Raw genomic sequence first — 20,832 nt, 5'->3', positions numbered from 1 at the left:
GAAACTATATTAATTGCAATACCGTTTGGCCTATAGCTTACACATATTTCTAGCTAGCTCTTACATCTTAAGTTAACCCATCTCTATTATTTTATATTTTACCACAAGGCTCATGGTTTACCAGTAAGGTTCCTGGGTGTCTGTCTCCTTTTATGGCTATATGGTGTCTCTATGACTCTGCTTTCTTTTTTCCAGCATTCAGTTTAGTTTTCCCACCTAGCTCTATTCTTCCCTATCATAAGCCCAATCAATTTCTTTATCCATTAACTAATAAAAGCAACATATATTCAGAAGGACTTCCCACATCAAGGTCCATGTCACCAATCTTCTCTCTCTCTCTCTCTCTCTTTCTCTTCCTCTCTCTCAAAACACCAATCTTCTTTCATTTCCACAGTAAAGTTTTTACCCTTTAATTCTTGTACTGAGTTTGGGTTTACATTATGACCTATGCTGTATATTGATGCATCCATGACTTTGTGTAAATCATCAGGCTTGCCTTTCTGCTTGTGAGTACCATTGAGTGAAGAATCTTGTTTTGTTTTTTATATTATCTCTTCTAATAGCCTTCACCACGGCAATAATCAGGGGTATAATGAGTCTTTTTCTATCCCGAAGTCAGCTCCCAAATAATGACATAGAGACTTCTTATGAATTATGAAAGTTTTGCCTATAGCTTGTTCCTAACTAGGTCTTATAACTTAAATTAACCCAGTTATATTAATCTATGTTCTGTCGCATGGCATTACCTCTCTTCTATCTTGTACCTCCTCTTTCCTTTCCATGTCTCTTGGCGTCTACTGTGCACCTCCTCCTTCTCCTCCTTTCTCTCCCCAGAAATCCCACCTCTACCTCCTGCCTGGGTCTTGGCTGTTCAGACTTCTATTACACCAGTTACAGCAATGCACCTTCACATCGTGTACAAATATCCCACAATGCAGGAGTCTGTGTTTACTATATCTCAAAACCATATTCTATACAACAGAAAGATAACTCCCAAGATCTTCCCTACTATCCTCATTTGACAAAAAGAGAAAAGTAACAAACCAACTCCTCTTTCATATGAATTGGTGACCACCAAATTCTGAACTACATCCCAGAGTACTTGATCCCCAGCTCACTGTGCCTGTCACCAGGCAACCTTGACACAGTTTACTCAGGGCACCCGCAGGACTTGTTTCAGGAGGAGGCAGCAGATGATGTAGTGGTAGCTTGCCTGCCCTTGGATAGAGGCTAGAATTCTCACCAATATTTCTCCCTTTTTCCACCTTGCCTGCCTGACTTTAAATCCTCCTCCACTTAAGTGCTAGGCAATGAAATCATCCTCTCTCAGGAAAAAAAAATCAATAACAAATGCAATTTTATTCATTTATCAACATTTATTCATTTTGACCACAGGAAAGCATAAAAGCAAGTTCTTTTTAAAACGTCACTAGTCGTTAAATTTTTTATGAAAAACAGAATATATTTTCTAGATCAGGGTAAAGAAATAACTCACTGGTAGAGAGCCTGCCTAGTATGTACAATGCCTTGTTTGATCTCCAGTACAGATGAAACCTAAAATGCCTATTCGCTGAAGTATCTGCATTTGCATTTTAAAATTAAAATCTGAAGTTTCTTATTTCACTTAGACCTCTGTATTTTCATATGTGAGAAATATCACGTCTCCGGGATTCTAATGGATTCTCTTTGACAAGGGTCCATGGTTATGGACCTAAAAACCATACACATCATTTCTGTGGAAAGCTGAAAAGATATTAATGCTTTAAATGAACAACACTCTCTTCACTTAATTATTTACAAGCTAAAAGTTGAATGGTTGCATAAAAAATCACATGGAAGTGTCACAGAACAATTGACAGAAGCAGTCATAAGGTTTCTAAATGAAGCCATGATACAGTTTAATAAATACAATAAAGCTCTCAGGTTAAACAAATCTTTCAGCTTTAGGTTTTGTTAAGTAAAGGAAAGATACAGGATAAAGAACCCATAGGTGGGACACACTTGGGATAGGCCTTCGTGAGCAAAAGAATTACAAGAGAGCTAGCGAGGTGGCTCAGTAGATAAGCCATTTGCCAGGCAGGTATACCATGCAAGCATAAAGACAACTTCAGTTCCCCTGAAGCCACATAAAAACTAGGCAGGTGTGGCGGCCTGGCTGTTACCTCAGAGCCCATGAGGCAAAGAAGGGGATTCCCAGGCAAGAGGCCTTGCTAGACGAGCTGAACTGGTAAGACTTAGCCTCGTAAATAGAGAGCAGTCTCAACTAGATCATCAGGTAAGGGCATTTGCCATCAGACTTGGTCTCTGAAACCAACCTACAAGGCAGAACTCACCCCCACAGGTTGTCCTCTGAGCTCCATACTTACACATGCCATGGTACATGGTATATGCCATGGTACATGTATACAGGCATCTGCACATACATACACACACACACACACACACACACACACACACATTTAAATAGTGTTTAAAACAAAATTAAATGAAGAATAATGAAGATACCATCATCATCCCCTGGCTCTACACACACACACACACACACACTTAAATAGTGTTTAAAACAAAATTAAATGGAGAATAATGAAGATACCATCATCATCTCCTGGCTACACACACACATATACACACACACACCACATGTGGACAGACACACATGGAAATGTGCGTACACACATATACATCATATTAAAAACAAAAGAATGACATGAAAAGAGATGATTAGAGCTGCTATGCACTGATAGAATTGTGAGAGAACTGTAGGGGCATTTAAGCTGAATAGAAGGTCGCTTTGCCTATAGGCATAGGGACATCATTGACTTCTGACAACACTGAGTTTCAAGTCCTGCTGAATTAGCTTTCCTTTGTATCTTTATTTAATATTTAAACCTTTCTAAGTTTAACCCTAAATAAAAACAAAGCCAGAGTGTCTTCTTAGTGCAAATTGGTTGAGTGACTGAATTTAGCTCATTTTATGTGCAAGTTAATCACCTCACTTAATGACGTACCAGTTCACTTATTTTCTGGAAGATATTCATCATTGATATGATGACACCTTTCACTGAAGGCTGTATGTAGTAAAAATGAATAGAGGTAAACTCTGTTTATGTTAATGGGGAATTGGTGTTTGATCCTTTGACAATGAAGTTTTCAGCATAAGCGTTTTAAGAAAGACTTTGATAAGGAGCATACATTTCAAACTGGAACATGCCGGGGTGAGAGTGTTCCCTTCTGCAGCCATCTGTTCTTACTCATTTCTTCTTCCCTTGCTCTTTGCCCTGTTGTATATATGACTCTCATACAGATCTTCGGGGAACTGTAAACTAGAAAGACAAAGAAAGCAATACATCTTGTTTATAGCCTTGTCTAATCCTATCTGTAAGGGTAGAGTAAAGAGATTAATGTTTTACTTGATGGAGTTTAACTTTTCAAGTTTTTAAAACATTGAACCAAAACTCAATGAGACTATCGTGATGTTACTTAAACATAATGAAAAGATTCAGTTTATTCTGAAATTCTTAGCTTTGGGCCATTAAAGTTCTTATCTAAAGATATTTGTTAGCTCCATGCATGAAAGATTACTTGAGAAGCTATTTCATCATATTGCTGACCTTCTTTCAGCAAATTATATTGGTTTTGACTTTTGCTATGAATGCAACCAGAATCTCTATCACACAAAATGTTTTTCAAAACTCTTACTGGATCCTAAAACATCTGTGCATCTCCAACTGATGGGTAGTTATTAAAAACTGTTTTCTCTTAGTGGCCTTTAGGAAAAGAAGGGTGAGGGAATAGAAAGTCCTCGTTTGTAAGCAGGGTTACATTTTATGAGCTGTCATCTTGCCCTCTCAATTTAAATCTTCCCTGACAAGTTTAGTGCCAACAAACCTTGGAAACCAAGATTGATTCAGAATTTGGTGGTACATTAGCAGAACCTTTTGAAAAGTTTACATTAATTTTGCTTCTCGTTTACACACACACACACACACACACACACACGCACACACACACACACGGTCAGGTATACTTTAGTTCTAGTTTAGTAACTTCTATGCAATACTTTCTCCTAATGATGAAACACAAAATCTGTCAGCCAACTCTCTTGTTATATTGGGGAAATCAAGCCAGACACTGACTGAAGCAGGAGCAGGGCAGCCCTGGACGCCAGGTACTTGGCACCAGCCCTCTTCCTGCCATCATGCTGTGCCCCTTGAAGGACCAACAGAGTTCTATCTAGTGTGCTTTTGTAATAATTTGAGGCTTAGCACATCATCCAAGATGGGTTACTTGGAGCTTAATTGCCTTTTAGAATGATTTGTGATGTTTCTCCTCCACTGTCTTAGCAGTGTTAATTTTATAAGCTAGTTTTATTATGTGCACATCATGATGGGGGAGAAAGATGTTCTCTTCTCGAGTCTACTCTTTTTCCAAATACCCTTTCTTCAAACAATAAGAGAAGGACTAGAGAGATGAATCAGCAGTTCAGGGCACTGGCTGTTCTTTAAGAAGACCTGGATCTGATTCTCAGCACCCACGTGTCAACCCACAATTGTTTGTAACTCCAGTTCCAGGGGATTTGTCACCTTCTTCCAGCATGCAAACAGCACTGTCCATATGTAGTACACGTATAGAATGCAAGCAAAGTGCCCATACACATAGAAATAAATTTTAAAATAAAAAATTAAATATTAGAAAATAACAATGAGAATTGAAATTGAGCACATTTATTACCTAAAACATCAATGGGAGAGTCAATTTTTTTTCTCCAAAACTGTTTTTCTATTTGCCCCTAATTACACCCAGGGTTGAGACTCCAGAATTCCTGAGATAAATTATTTGATAAAAATAGCAAACTGGTGAAGTGTGCTGACCCACATTGCAAACACTGTAAAGTCAGTGATGTCTTATCACTGTGTCTCAGACTTGTGAATTAACCTTTGATTCAGTCATTCATTTATTAAATGAGCCTTTTGAATTCCAGCTTCTGGCTTGCTGGTGTGGTGTTGAATTGTGTTTTGTTTTATATTAGCCCGTTCTTTTCTTATATTGATATCTAGTTGGGTTGTCAAAACAACAAATCAGAAAGCAAATAAGTAAATAAGTAATTGTAATGTGATAAGTAGGTACAGAAGCATACAAGATAATGTGATAATACTGAAGGAATATGCGCAACTTGGGTGGAGAGCCATTTGGAAGAACTCTCTTGAGAGGGATGTTCAAATAGATTCCCAAAGATAAGAATAAGCTGGACCTTCAGAGAGCAGTCCCCATGAAGACCAACAATTGAGCTGGAGAGTCACGACTTTCCTATCCATTAACTGAGAACAAACTATCTTTCCTTTTTATTATTATGTTTTATGTCCATTGTTGTTTTGCCTGCATGTATTTCTGGGTGAGGCTGTCAGATTCCGTGCAACAGGAGTTACAAACAGTTGTGAGCTGCCATGTGGGTGCTAGGGAATTGAACCCTCTAGAAGAACAGCCAGTGTTCTTAACTGCTGAGCCATCTCTCCAGCCCCCTAAAACTATCTTTCTCTGTTTGAATGATGCGGTGATATTAACAAATTTACATGCAAATAGTTATTCTGGATTGACTAAAACAAGAAGTGAAGGAAAAATAAAATCTAACTTTCAGAAAGAAGGGAAAATTATTAGGTGACATGAAAGTACAGGAAAACATTTAGAGATCTATTTCATGCCTTTGCAAACATCTCATTGTGCAATATAAGCTGTCAAAGTTGGCGTTCATGGAAGGCAAAGATCTTGGAGTTGAGAATTGACTTGGGCCTTGGAGAATGAATGGATTTGATGGGTTCCAAGGAGGCAGTAAAATGAGAAAACTGGTTAAACAAAACTGTGATACTGTCAGACCCTGCACAGGAATCTGTGACTATGAAGTCTCACAAGCTACAGCCAGAGCAGTCTTTGAGGGAACAAAGATGATTGACAGGCCTGATTCATATGAGCTGTTACAAAGAGAGTAGGACAGCCAAAATCATTACGGCTTCTTAGGCAAAATAAATAAATAAATAAATAAATAAATAAATAAATAAAAAGTTAAAATTATACAGCTTAATGTAAATGAGAAAGTCTGAAGGCTAGGATAGGAAAACTTTTTATAATCATCTTTTTTATTTTACCTGGTGGTGAGAACATGCCCTATACTAATCTGCAGGTGAGCTATGCACAGGACATGTCAGAATTAACCCTAGTACACCTGGTGGGGACTGAAGGTTGGCAAATCAAACACCAAGTCCAAGAGATTCGCTCTACATCATCAGTGATGGAACTAGGCAAGTTTATCTGGGATATTCAATTACTAACTCAGTGTGGGACAGATTAAATTTCAGAAAACAGCAAGATACCCAAACTGTGATCTGTTCTAGGAGTAGAAGAGAGGAGCTGGACAAAGAATGGGAAGAGGATGGGAATGCGATTAGGTAATGAGAACGTGGGGCTGAGCTCTTGAGCTCATAATTAAGCCTTGGAGGTGGGGGAGTATAATTCGAACCGAAACAAAATTATATCAGGAAATAGCCTCAGAGTATAACTATGCAAAGTCCTTGGAGATGTATGTTATTATGATCATCAAAGCCACACCTAACCTAGGGAGTGAGCACTATTTGCTCTAAGGTTCATAAACATAATAACTTGTTTTATTCCTCTCCATAACTTTCCAAAAGCAAATGCTGCTGGTATCTGCATTTTCTAGGTAAGAAATCTTGGGCACAGAGAGATTAAGCAATGGGGCCAAGATGAATCAACTTGCAGCAGTACAGCAGAGATTCAAACACAGGCACTGTGCCTTCAAAGCCTGGGTCTCTAGCTTACACGCCATATGCTTATATCCAAGATGGTGTTTTAATTGCATAGTTTGCTTTCTATCTTATGTAACTGTCTTGAAAAGGAGTTAATTAACAGTTTTAAAAGTTGGGTGGGAACCAGAAAGTCCACAGATGGCCAGGCATAAATCCTTACCGTAGAAGACAGCCTCGAATTCTCAGGGTAAGACAGAGAATGGGAAGGAGAAATTGAGCCATGGGTATTATTATTATTATTATTATTATCATCATCATCATCATCATTATTATTATCTTCTTTCCATACACTATCGATGCAGGAAATTATCTCCTTTGATGACAATTGATAATTTGTATGTCAAAAGGCCTCTATTTATTCTTTCTATATACCACAAATATATGGTTTTTTATATACAATATATATCAGTTTACCTCAGTTGATTGCTCAGTTGATTGAAACTCATTTCTAACTTTTCTTATTAAATGAAACTTAGACTCTGAAAGGGTAGAGTTTGTGTGAGGGTCTCCATGTTAGAATGACTAGGTCACCATCCCTTCTGGAACCCAAGTCCTTGGGTCTCTCTTTAGAGAGACTCAGGTCATGGGATAGGAATTGTGAGGAACCATTCTCCCTGGGAAATACACATAGGACTTCTGGACAAGCCCTGTACCCAATGCTCACACACAGGTGGAGGAAGGGCTTTGCCATCGTCCTCCATGTTGAGGAGGAAGTAGGAACGAGCAGTACACCAGATGACGTCATACAGTTTGAAGGTACAAGATTAGTGCCGTAACTGCTACAGGGAAAGTGGTAGCTGGCCCTCCTTCAGTGAATCTGCCGGTACTTTGATTTGAACAACCGACAGAACAAATGTCATCTCAACTGACCTTTTTTAAGCACAGTCCAACCAAATTTGCTTCCAAACATTTCGTTATTTTAACAACAACAAAAAAATCTTACTCTTGAGTGTACGCTGCTCTATGATTTTGACCTAGACTGTGGATACCACCCTGCCTGCCATTGTACCCATTTGGTCAGACAAGGGACACTATTTATCCTGCAGGCTCATCGTACATCCAGCTGTGATAGACTGATCCCGCAGGGGAGGACCATGTCCACCTTTAATACCTCTCTCCATTCTCTCATTAGCCCCAGGTCGGTGTCCTAGCCATTCATCTAAAGGCCACCTCCGCCATACAGCCTTGATGACTGAGCTGAACTCCTGTCAGATTTAGCCATCCCCACCTGTTATTTTATCTGTGTTCTAAGTATTTATGGGAATCATCTTCCTATTACACTGTGGACAGAATCTATACCTAATTTACTTTTACCTGTTTCCTTCAATATCATAGAAAGTTAAAACCCACAAGGGCTCAGATAACATATAGATTGTGTCTTTCTAAAATTTCTTTTTTCCCTCTGCCCCAGGAAGAAACCATGTCTAGAGTAGACCACCAAGTTCTCAATCTAAGAAATGTTATCCAAAACCAGGGAGTTCGCCTCCTGGCATGCACATAGAAAGTATCTGGATTGTCTACGATGCTTCCAAAGGCCCAAAACAGCAGACTCAAACTAGAAATTAAGACTGAGGACGTGAGACACACATGTCTGAATCGTGCTGTGCTCACTCCCTCCTATTAAGGTATATCTAAGGTAGTGCATAAGAACCCCCAGGGCGTTGGCCCCTGGACCAGTTCAGCTCTACTCATTGTGATTTCAGATGAGTTGTAAAGTGCTAAAAATGGATAATAGTGGAGAGCATTGTGTTTTACATGCAATAGTAGCTTACTTAATTGTTTAACTTTTCAGATATTTCGAAAGAAAGCAGTGGAACTTGGGGTAAAATTGCTACCTGCATTTCATACTCCCTCTGGAATACCTTGGGCATTGCTGAATATGAAAAGGTAAAAGTCTTCATTTTCAACAACATACTTTAAGGTGGAATATCTGAGACTGTGGCCTCGTGAGATGGTTAATTACATGCACACTTTGCTGACAGCGAGTGACAACTGAGTGTCTTAGAACTGTGTTGGAAGCTCTTACCCCTTCAGTGTTCTATGACCTTGGATGACTTACCATCGTCCTAACAGAACCATGCAAAGCAGACTTGAGCCGTAGTTGGCTCTGTTTGACAGCCTTCTTGTCTGAGTGATACTGTCTCACTCCATAAATAACCAAGAGCAGTCAGGAAAGCATTTTGTTTAAGCAAGTCGCTGGGGTTATTTACTTTGTTTAAACTCTTGGAGATGGAGATGTTGCAGAGAAATAACACTTAGACTAATCAGACCTTTAAAAAAGCTGCTGTATCTGAGTCTATGAGGCTGGGAGCAGCTGAGACTGTCAGGCCCACAGTTGTAAAGAGGGAATGGGACTGGTTCGTTAACAGATCAACCAGCCCCTCTGCAGAGAGAAAACTGGCATACTGTCTCAATTAATTAAAAACAAATGAACAAGCCAGCCAAATACTTTTTAGCATTCTCCCAGGGAGTGAGTTGAGTTTTCATTGTGGTTTTAGTATTTCATCAATTAAATAATTCTGTTTTAAGCTGTAATGATCAACATAAAATGTGATCTGTTCTTACAGATGTTACACATATACCCTCAGAAGAGCCCAATATAGTCACTCCAAGTGATTTTCCGTTTTGTTCACAGGGAACTAGAGTCACAGAGAGATTGGTAATCAATCTGTCAGACCAGACAGTACATAAATGGCAGATGTTTATGTCCACATACATGCATATTCATAGAAATGCTTTATTTACCTTAGAAACACTACAAGAACCAACAGAGCGGTTTGACAGAACTAGAACAACACATAATTACTTATTTTATATCCCCAACTTAATCATGAAAACACCATGGAAATTAATCATCATTCAATTGTTTCCTATTTTCTTTTAGTAAAAAAAAAAAAAAGAAAAAAAACCCCAAGATTCTGTGTTTTATTTTCACTTATAAATTACCAACTAAATTTGGAAATTGTGTCTAACTCATTAAGTGAGTCTTTGTGTCTGAGTATGAAGTATGTTGAGCGTGTTGCAGCAGAAAGATGGGGAAGTCCTACTCTAGGGCTTTGAATTATTACGTATTATTAAGAATTATTAAGTACTAAATTGAGCAAATTTTTCTACCAGGTAGTAAGATATAGCTCAGGACCTGTTTTCCCCACCAGAGCTCCTGAGGTGCAGCCTGTGGTTCTGTGAACTTGCATTATCATTCCATGTTCTGCAAGATCTCCAGACAAGACTGCATGTGAGCGTGGCTTGCAGTAGCTTGGCTTTTGGATGCCTTTTGTATTTGGCTCATGTAGACCATCTCTGTTACCTCCTGTATCTTCAGACTTGATATTTGTAGCTAACATTCTGACAAAGATACTTTTTCCTTACTTTCAGTAAGATCTGGTCACAAAAACACTGTATCATTAGTTCATTTTCCCTTCCTTCCTTTCCCCTGTCCTCTGAGGAAGCTGTTATGAGCATAGTGGTAAACTAATTGCTTGCCAAGAGACATGCTTCTTGGTTCCCTCCAGCTTCTTTAAGATTTTGTTTCAAACCATCTCTTTAAAATTTATAAATTTTATAAATTTTATAAACTGGAAGGTAGGCTACTTCACTAGTTCTTTGGTGACCCTTCCCAGGTTCACGAACTAAGATTTGATCAACCAATGGGGAGCTCTTCTGATAAAAAGTATATTCCTTAGAAAATCAAATCATACCAATTTCCAAAACCCTATCATTCCATGGGAGTCCACCTAGGACCTGAGACTTGGGTTTAAGAACCTGGAGTATATGATGACTCTAACTTGTACTAAAACTCATTGGAGCCAATACTGTGGCTTTCTGCAATTAAACAAAGATTTTTTAAACTAGCAGGAAGGGTATGGGCCTACGTTGCATATGTTGAACATTTTATAACATTGTGATGTATCTTGAAATAATTGTAAATATTATTAACTTTATTTCATGTTTATTTCTAATAGTAAAGTAGATTTTTTTTCTTAATGAAATTGATTTTTAGTGTACTATGGAAATATTTTTCAGTACACAAAGGAATACTTATTAAATTGTGAATGTGTGTGTGTGTGTGTGTGTGTGTGTGTGTGTGTGTGTGTGTTTATGATGGTCAAGAATTCATTAACTAGGGCATTCACATTTTTCCTAAGACCATCCCTATTTTGAACAATATTTTACATTAGGACATCACTTCAAGGATTATATTTCATATGGTTTTTAAGAAATGATCATTTTCATTTATATATTCCCAAATGTTTTCATTTAAACTAAAGGAAATGATGTAATCACCTGGCAGCTGATAGGGACATTTTTTGTTGCTTTTGTTTTTGTTTTGTTTTGCTTTGCTTTGTTGCCAACTTAGATGAGCTTTTGCTGGTTTTGCTATTAAATGTTTTATCCACTCTCAGTCCTGTGTACCAAATAGCAATGACATGCCCCAAAATCATAAAATAAGCATTGGCAAAATTATAGTAGAATTCTTCATATTCATTTGTCTAATTAAAGTACATTAAATGACCCCAGTCTCCAACTGAAAAGCTTAAAATTTCATCTGAAAATTTTTGGAAAGGGGAAAAATGGCATTTCGCATATACCTGCAGCAGTCTTGCTGTTGTTTTACCAGTGGGCATTTCCTCTGCATTCATATTTTCACAGTGAGGCTCAAGGAAAGGGGGCGGCTGGCAATGGGAATTTTCTAATTTTTGAAGACTGCCACTAGTAAATGTTTTAAAGGAGAAGTGGGGAATTGAGTCTGTTAAACCCATATTTTCTTAATTATCTTCTCAAAACAAGAGAATGTTTGTAGAATTTGTAAAATGCCCAAGGTATGTAGTTGGGGGAAGGGTTGGGGGTGCTTTGAGGACACTTTGTCATTGCTGACTGGTTTTGAAGCGCAACCTGGGCTATCTTGAAGGAAGCATTGAGTGAAGGCTGTGTTGTTATAATGTAGCACTTCTCAGGTTTTAAAATAGGAATACTATTTTTTGCCAACATCCCCCAGAACGTGAACTTATTGCTGTGACGTATACACATTCCTCTAATATCCAGGTCATCACCTAAAGATAATTAGTTTCTTCTCCTTTGTCAAAAATAAGTATTTCTTTGTGTCTTTCCTGTGGCGATGTTTTGTTCTAAATCTTGGAAAGGTTTTCTACTTCTGTTCACTTGGTTTTATTGAGGAGGATAACAGACAGGCCCACTCCCTCAGGATTCAATCCCGGTAGTTAAAGCAGAATATATATTTTGTATGTGGTGTTGTACGCTCACATTTGTAATTTATAAATATAGGATAGTTTTGCCAAGCAAAGATAACTGCTTACTGGATTGAATTTAAAACAAGTAGTATTTTGAATTGGGAAGGTTTATATATTTGGAGCCAAAATACCAATAGAACAAATTGAATTTCGTTATTTATGTATAAGCTGGAAAATATGTAGAGAACCTAATTTCCTTATATACTGTCTTGAGAACTCGGTGGTGGGGGTGTCAGGAACGCAAAAAGCCAGCAGCTTTTCTTGTAGCTGGAACAAATTCTTATTCAAGAGCTGCATTTTAACTGTGATTTTGTAACTTGTGGTCATTTTATAGCTAGGTGTTGCAAGAGAAGACCAGACTAGCATGCGTCCCTCCCGGTGGTGCTGTGGAGGGTGGCAATGTAAGTTACACAATGCCTCTGCCAAACGAAAACCAATGTCATGCAAGCAGATTAGATTTTTGTATAACCCAGTTTCTGTAATGACAGATGTCCAAGTTTAAGGTCTGATGTCGCTACTACTGGTAGCAGGGGGACCTGTGCGTTTAATTTTCTCCAGCTTGCCACAGAAACTCACCTATATGGTTTGAGGAACCAAGCATTTTACCACTCCTTTATTTCTAGGCATAATTCAAGTGGGGTGTGGAGAACACTTCTATTAGATTTTTGGTTTTCTAAAGTGTGTTCTTAATTTAAAATAATGTAGTTAATGTGCCCATTATTCATGTCTATCACCACACATGCAGCCTGGGCATTCCTAATAATTATTCTGTCTCTCTTGATAAATGAGTCTGTTTTAGCTATATTGTTTCATCACTTCTTTCTCTTGGTGGATTTTCTGAGCCGACACTTGTGGGGTGGGTATATTAAGTTAGTGGGACTGTCTGCAGTGTGTGTGTTTATTGCTCACCGTCAGGGGATGTGCTGGGACCAGACTGCTCTCTCTTTAGAGTCGGTCTCATTAGTCTGCAGGATGATAAACAAGGGACTGCTCCCTCACCTGTTTCCCCCTCTCTTGATAAAACTTTATGTACCCACTATCTTAATTATCTGGCCAAGCACATACTTGGTTATGAGTTGCATTGTAGTTTATATTATTATAATTAAGTTTTTAATTTCTTTGCCTGAAACATGGTCTTAATTAGGAATAATACATAGCTTAATGTTTCCTAACAAAGAAAGATTATCCTACATGGATGGTGATAACCCCTTTACTGAGTTACTGAGTAATGCTTGAGTGTTGTAAAAAGGCTTATGTATTTTACTTGGGAATTTTAACAGACAAACTAGAGAAAATTGCTTACTGGCCTAAATTATCTTTAAATTTTTTTTTAAATGTTTGACTTCACTTGGTCATTGACGCGTGTATTTCAATGTTTATTTATATTTGAGTCCCTTTCTTTTTAAAGTTTCTGGTGTCAGATTTGAAGGAAGAGCACTGTTTTCAAAATGAAGCAGAGTACAGCTCCATACTTTAACTAAATAGGCGGGATATTAACAATATCAATAAATATTTTCTGAGCAGAAGGAGAGCAAGCTGATTTAATGATTTCCTGATAAAGACAGCTTATTGCTTAATTATCTTGCAATGTTTTATACCAGTGATCTAAGCACGTATAAACACAAAGCTTGACCTGACAGTTCGTGCTTGTTTATGTTCTCTGGAGTCTTTAGGAGCCCCAAAACAACTTCTACCAACTCCAGAAGAATGAGTGTTTCTAAGTATTTTAAGCTGACCTCCTTTTTTGAGCTAATCTTCCCCCAGATTGAATTTTGTTATTACTGGGTTTCTGTCTTTTAAATATTTAATTCACTTAGCCACAGCGATTTTCCAGAAAATGCCAGTCAACCTTGCTTGAAGTTCATTAAACTAGTATGCATAGTGATGATGTCATGAATTAGAATATCACAGCTCTTACGACCAAGGTTTGGTTCTGCATAACACACAGCTGCCTGGACACAGGAGAGGAGGGTGGGTGGGAGGAAATCACTTATGATAGTGGTCAGGAAAACGTCCAGTTTCGCCCCAACCTTGTCACAGAACTCAGATCTATAAAAGAGGTTTCTATGAAGAGAAATGAATGTAGTAAGTGAAGTGATGGGCAGGAAGGCTGCATGTGAGTTGGGCATCTCAGAGGCTGTTTTTCTTTCCCTTAGTGGGACTTAGTTGGGATTATACACAGCCTCAGCTCCCAGGCCTTCCTGTAATCCTTTCGAATACTTTGACTGAGCCTTGCAAGTCAGACATTCTTGTTTTAATGTGAGAATAGGATTGGCAAGTCCTTGGCCCATACTTTCATATTATTTGAAGAGTTCCCTAGTAGTGCAGGTCCTGAAAAGACTAAAGGTCTCTCCTTAGCAAGTCTGGACTAGTTGACTATAGTAACTAGTCTATCAGCCATTTGATGGGATTCTTTTCTTCGTCTCTTGCAGTTGAGGCAGAGTTTCATATATGGAACAGGCCCCAAATTGCTCATGTGCCCAAGAATGACCTTGAACTTCTGATCCTCCTAGCTCTCCAGTGGCCCAGCACCACCACACCTAGTCTATTCAATGTTGGGAGCATACTAGGCTAGCACCCTCCCAGCCAAGCTGCTTTCCCGGCTAAAGTTTTTTTTTTCTTTTATAAATTAGCAGAGAATTACTTTACCAGGTACAATTTTGTAAAATAAAAATAATCTCTAAAATGAGAAAAATAAATAAATAAATGACAACCTCTTTCTTGCTGCTACTTGGCCATAGTTAGAACTAGTATTTTATTGACATTATCACTGTGGCTTTAAAACATGAGCCATTCTCTTAGCTCTCTTAAGTTTGTATTCTCATAACTAAATCTAAAATAACAGCAATAATGTTGAACTCAAAAGATTTTTGTGGAAATCCAATTAATACATAAAAGAAATATTGCAGAGTAATATGAAAGAAACGCACATTGGATTCATTCCTAATGTATGGCCCTACTCTCAGTATTGAGGATAATGGGATACATAAAAATGGCATATAAAGTGAAGTGGTCAAGGATGTATCATTTCAAAAAATACTGAATTGGCATATTAATTATTTCGAGCTGAACTTACCAAGGAACAGAAGGATCAGTTGACCTGTCTTTTCCTATATGCAATAACCTTCAATAATTTTTTGGGAAGAACTGCCCTCCACATTCAATGGGAAAAAGATAGCATTAGTTACCAGAGAATGATATTTGGTGTTGGAATGAGCTAAAATTCATGGTAATGGCCCTTACCCCCAACTAGTATTTCCTCTCCAGATGTCTCAGTGAACCCCTGGAATTGACTGCCCTAGTTGAGACATTCAATCGCCCTGCCTCCTTTACATCTTACTGTTCTCTCTGAAAGGTATAAAACATTTTGTTTTGGTCCTTGTGTTGGACTCATCCTTATGCAAAAAAAAAGTTAAAGACTTGAATGCTTTTTTTCCCAATTCATCAACTATGTATTAATGGGGTTCTTACATGTAGTCAAAAAGCTTACAGAAAAACTAAAGTGAAGGACAGAGGGACTCTTTTTCCTCTACAGCACCATAATGGACAGCCAGAATTAAATTGGTGGGAGTAATCCCTTATGATAATCTTTGGCTTTTAAGCACTAATTTCTCCTTTCTGAAGCACATTCTTCTTCCCTTAGCCAAGAAAGGAGCTGGTAGATCTAACAGGAAATGCAGAAAGAGTGTCTCTGTGTTGTCCATGCGACTCCATGCTCAAGCTCTTAATAATTTTTATTGTTATTTTAGGTCTAATACATGAGATCAAGGCTTGAAGCTATTACCTAAATTCTTATTTGCTTTTTTAATTTTCTGTTTCTATTAATTAGCACTGCTAATTCAAAGTTAATTTAAGGAAATAAGTGTTATGCTCTTTGCCCAGGCCCAACACACTATCTGTTGCCTAATTACTGTGCTACGAACCAAATTGCTGAGAAGGTGTGTGTTATAGTCGTCAATATTCACATAGACCTGTTTCCCAGTTCTTAGGTTATGCTAATTCTGCTGTCTAACTATGGTGTGGGAAGTTTTTCCGTCTGTGTGTTGCTTTTATTGGTTAATAAATAAAGCTGTTTCAGCCAATGACTTAGCAGAATAGAGCAACATGAGAATTCCAAGCAGATAGGGGAGGAAAGAAGGCAGAGTCAAGGAAAAGCCATGTAGTTGCCACAAGAGACAGACGTCTCACCAGCAACAGCCAAAACTTTGCCAGTACGCCACAACCTTGTGGTAAAATATAAAATAATAGAAATGGGTTAATTTAAGATATAAGAGCTAGCTAGCAGTATGCTTAAGTGATAGGCCAAATGGTGTTTTAATTAATACAGTTTTGTGTAATTATTTCAGGTCTGAGCAGCCAGGAATGAACCAGCAGCCTCTGACTACATAACTATAGTCACTTTATGCCACTGACTCTCAGCTTCCATCTTTACGATATCTTGGAAAAATTTTAAGCTTTGTCTCCATCATCTTCTGTCCCATCTGTTTAAGTCAATTTAGGGTAAGGGCCCAGTGCTTAAGGGCATTCCAATATTCAGCTAAGGTCTCAAAGAATAGCTTTGTTTCCTATCTCAGCTGCCTTTCAATTTTTTTTCTTTATTCATTGGCAGTCAATTTAATTATTGAATATACAAATACCAGAAAATGAGTGTGTAAAAACCAACTTTAGTAGAACCAAACTTTTCAAACTTCACAGTGCTTGTGGCTTGGAGAGCTTGTTCGGGCGCTGCATCCCCTGTGCCCGCTTTATGGTGCAATGGCGTTTAGTTAGGTTTGGTAACCTGCTTTTCTAACCATGTTCAGTCTGATTCAGAAGCTGTTGTTGGTCCAGGATGAGACTCTGAAAGCAGTCCTTATGGTGAAAAGTCCATAAGCCTCAGCAGCTCTTAGAACCTAACTTCTCAAGGTGGCCATCTGCACTGTTTGAGGGGAGGTGCCATCTTCTGGATTGCTTCTGTTAGTATTTCTGCAAAGTTTCCATTTGCCCCTAAGCAGTTTGTTGCTTTTCAAAGAAAAGAAAAGTTAACTTCAAATACTGGTTGTTTTTTAAAAACCGTAGATTTTACTTGTGCTCCTCCCATACTTTGCTTGTTTGCCTTTCTTTTTTCTTTCTCCTTTTTGATTTTTTAGTTATATGTAAAGACAAAATGAAATTTGACCCTTACTGGCATAGAACAAAAGGAAAGTTATTTTTAATTAAATTTAATTAAGAACTTCAGGGTAACTCTTTAATAGCAAAGCCACTTCCAGAAAAACATAGCTGGGGCTTCAGGCTTCATTAGCAGCAGTAAGGAATGCAGAAGGAGGACCCAAAGAGAAGAGGTCCCTCCTCCCACCAGGTGAGAAGGGGACCAAGATCTCTCTGAGAATAGCTAATCCTCTCATTGATCTTTGAACCCTTAGATCTCTGCCATGCATTCAGAAGCTTAACCAAACTAAAGACTCTTATCTATTACGGTGGGTGGTAAGAATAGGAGCACGTGCTTTCAGTGTGGTTTGTGTGCAGTCTCCTTTATAAAAAAGTAAAGAACTCACAGTCTGAGCACAGGATGCTTTGGTCCTGCTGCTCCCCCAGGGTGAAGCAGTGGGGAGCTGAAGAGCCTCAGGATGCATAAGCATTGCTTTCTTCCCACCTCTGTCATAATTGAAGTTGACACAGGTAAATAGATTTTAAAGTGTCTTTATTCTCCAGTGGAAGAAGCTGACCCTATCTGCCAGTGAGCACACGCTTGAAGATGCTCAGTCCGTCTGCACCCCAGCCTCCCTCCTGACCAAACTCCCACCCTCACAGACACTTGCTGTGCTTCTAGGACCACAGGGGCAGAAACATTGCCATCTGAATGCAGTGCCTTAGCTGGTGGTGCATTCAACCACGAATTAGATGTTTTTAGGTATTTTATGTACAGCCATAAGGAAGTACTCATTTTAAGGATAAATATGAGTACTTAAGTGTAAAAATTTATCACAGGTGGTATCCAGCTGACTTAAACCCCTTCAGAAAGTACTTACTTTCTGAACTGAAGGGCAGGAGCCAACTACAGAAGCCTACTTTACTCTCCAGTGTCAGGCACAGAGAACCTTATTTCAAAACACAGCGGAGTGGATTGTTAAGTGTGGTCAGTTCCTTTCTCATAGTAGTTAAATAGTTACGTTGCCGTGTGTCAGATCATGACGTTCATGTATGCTTGGGTACCAGGAACTCAGTAGTGTTTAAATGCACAGAGCTAATATTTCACAACTTCAGCTTGGTTCACTCTGTTCACGCATTTATACAACTGCTAGCAAATCAGCCCTGGCACTTTTCAATTTGTGCTGTGTGTGGAGCTTAGATTAGGGACAAGTCACAACAGATAAATCCATCCTGTGCCTTTGCAGAGCAACAAGGGAGTCCACTTTTCAAGGAACTGGCTTCCCCGGGTTTTTAATGAGCTAATAGCCAATTTTCCTATGATTGATCTCAAGACTCGATTGTTAGTGTGGGGCAGGCCTTTCAGATATCCAATTAATCAAGTGTAAAAGTTTGTGAAGGAGTTTAAAAAGACAATTGAAAATTACACCAGGCACAAAGGTACTTTATCAGCCCTTACGATTGTGAATCGTTGTAAATAATCAACAGAATGCACTCAGTCTTTGAGTGGAGGTTGAAAACACTATATAAAATACCCAGACTTAGCCAATAATTTTTGAAGGCCTCCCTGTCTCGCTGGTGCATCAACTGCACAGTGTCTCCTGTTTGTGCACCGAACACTTCAGTCGATCCATTCTAGAAAATGGGAGGAGCGATAATTGATAGCGGTCTCTGATTAGCTAGAGAAGGAAAAGTAATGGGGGCAGTCCCAAGAATGAATTGTAATTTACGAATTTGGAAATCATCGGCGTGCAGCTGGGCATGGGTACAGGCGGAGCGAGCTGGTGATTTTGCAATCAGGACAAATTATCTTCATCTGTGAGGTGACGAGTTGCGCATGTCCCTTTCTGCAGTTTTGAGTAGCGGACCCCGTTCAGAAAGACTCTTGTGAATGCTCATATTGCCCTTTTATCCTGAAAATGTCAGTAGGAGCTTAAGATTATTAATTAAGCTGCGCTCTCCCTCTTTGTCATACCATGTCATAGATTTTATGGGACATTTGTACAAAACAGTGATTACTGGTAATTGACCTGCATGTGTTGAATAATTTTAAGATGCAACTGAGAGTTTAATGTACCTTGTAAATTGAGAGGCTTCCAATTAAGTTGAGTTCTTAAGATAATCACTTTCAAAACTAATCAAGTAATAGGACATTAGTAAAGCTCGTATTGACTTAATTGTGACAAATTAATAAACAGATCCAGTGCAATTACTGTAATGGCTTTATCAGCGAACAGTTGTCCAAAATCTAGGAATAAATCTGTTCTTCCCCCTCCAAACACACCCCGGGAAGTACAATCAAAATTCCATAAGCCAGCTTAAGGTGCATGCCATTTCTAACAGCTGTGGGGGAAGTTACAGAAGCAGCATGCATTTATTTGTTTCTCTTAAGCTATGATTACATGTGTTTATTCAGACGTCACGGAATCTGCTTGCCCAGCTCTTTGTCAGAGGTCCTGCTTGTTTCTTGGATAAACTGTTGCAGGTTCTTGGGAGGACTCTTGCTCTGCCCTTTCGTGACCTGTGTGGTCTTCTTCTTTTCTATCCCCGAGATACGTCAATTCGGTACCTTTTTGTACCTGGCAGGCACTCTGCAAGTGGACATCGGAAAATTAATGAATTGTCAGTTGCAGATTTTCCATAATTTTAAAATATTTGACAGTGCCAGTTCCCATAATGCTGCTGATTGTACTTAAGTAAGATCAGCAGAAAGAAAGGCCAGCAGAAAGGCCAGCAGCATAAATCAAAACACACTAAAGCCATATAGAAGATGCTGTTTTATTGAATATTTTGAAAGTGTCATCACAGGCCATTCTCTAAGCTGTGGGTTTCCTCTTTGGGGATGTAGGATTGATATGTCGTGTCAGTTTGACCGGAAGAATATTTCCCACAGGACCTTGAAATTTAACATGAAGGGGGCCAGCAGGGTATGGGAAGGGTGCTCTCTAACACCCACAAGAATAGTTCACATCGACAGTGCAGGTCCCCAGATGGTTGTGGCCAGTTTAGCATTCTTTCAGCTTTCCCCAAAGCAGGGTGGGATCATCCTTGCCTTTGGCCCCTCGTGTAAAGAAGTGTGTGTGATGTCTGCACACATTTGTAATTCTGGCAGTTCTCCATGGACTCAGCTTATAGCGCACAGCCCTCCACAAACCAGGCAGTATTGTAAAGGCCTGGGAGTAATTGTTATCATCTGGGACAACAAAAGGACATGAATAATGAAACCACCCAGCTGAAGAAGGATTATTTTAAATTATTAAAATACTTTGAAATGAGACTGGAATAAGGAATAATGTGGCAATTGCCTATATTGAGAGGTATCGAGTTGTGTTTCTTAAATTTAGTAGGGAAAAAAAGAACGCTAGCAATGTATTAAGGAGAGCACATTTAGCTGTTTATTTCTGTGTGAACTGCTGTAGCTAATTGCAGGATCTAGCAGGTTGGCACTCCACAAATACATCGAGACCGGGAGCAGACGACTTTGAATTCTTCCAGAAGCTCTCTCAGCAGTAAAATATTTTTGTGTACTCACTCAAAAATGCAAATATGTCTTTGTGTTTATGAGCTATGCCTGTATACTGTGCTATACTAGGCCATGATTATCTGTAGACTCTCAAAAGTGAAACGGTCAAAGGTGA

The 20,832-nt window shown here is 38.8% G+C and overlaps 1 protein-coding gene across 2 annotated transcripts in view; it reads left to right on the top strand.

The window, feature by feature from the left end:
- The window catches only part of Man1a1 (mannosidase alpha class 1A member 1), a 177,325-nt gene that overhangs the window by 92,657 nt on the left and 63,836 nt on the right, over positions 1 to 20,832 (top strand). For both annotated transcript variants that reach the window (XM_085690066.2, XM_048425311.3), the window contains exon 6: positions 8,611 to 8,705. In XM_085690066.2, coding sequence (XP_085546192.2) covers positions 8,611 to 8,705 — 95 coding nt within the window. The remainder of the gene's footprint in view (positions 1 to 8,610; positions 8,706 to 20,832) is intronic.

Source organism: Myodes glareolus, chromosome 1, assembly GCF_982192425.1.
Source record: "Myodes glareolus chromosome 1, mMyoGla1.1, whole genome shotgun sequence".
Classification (NCBI taxonomy): Eukaryota; Metazoa; Chordata; class Mammalia; order Rodentia; family Cricetidae; genus Myodes; species Myodes glareolus.
Note: the sequence above shows the minus strand (reverse complement) of the source record. Positions and strands in the feature narration are given on the sequence as shown.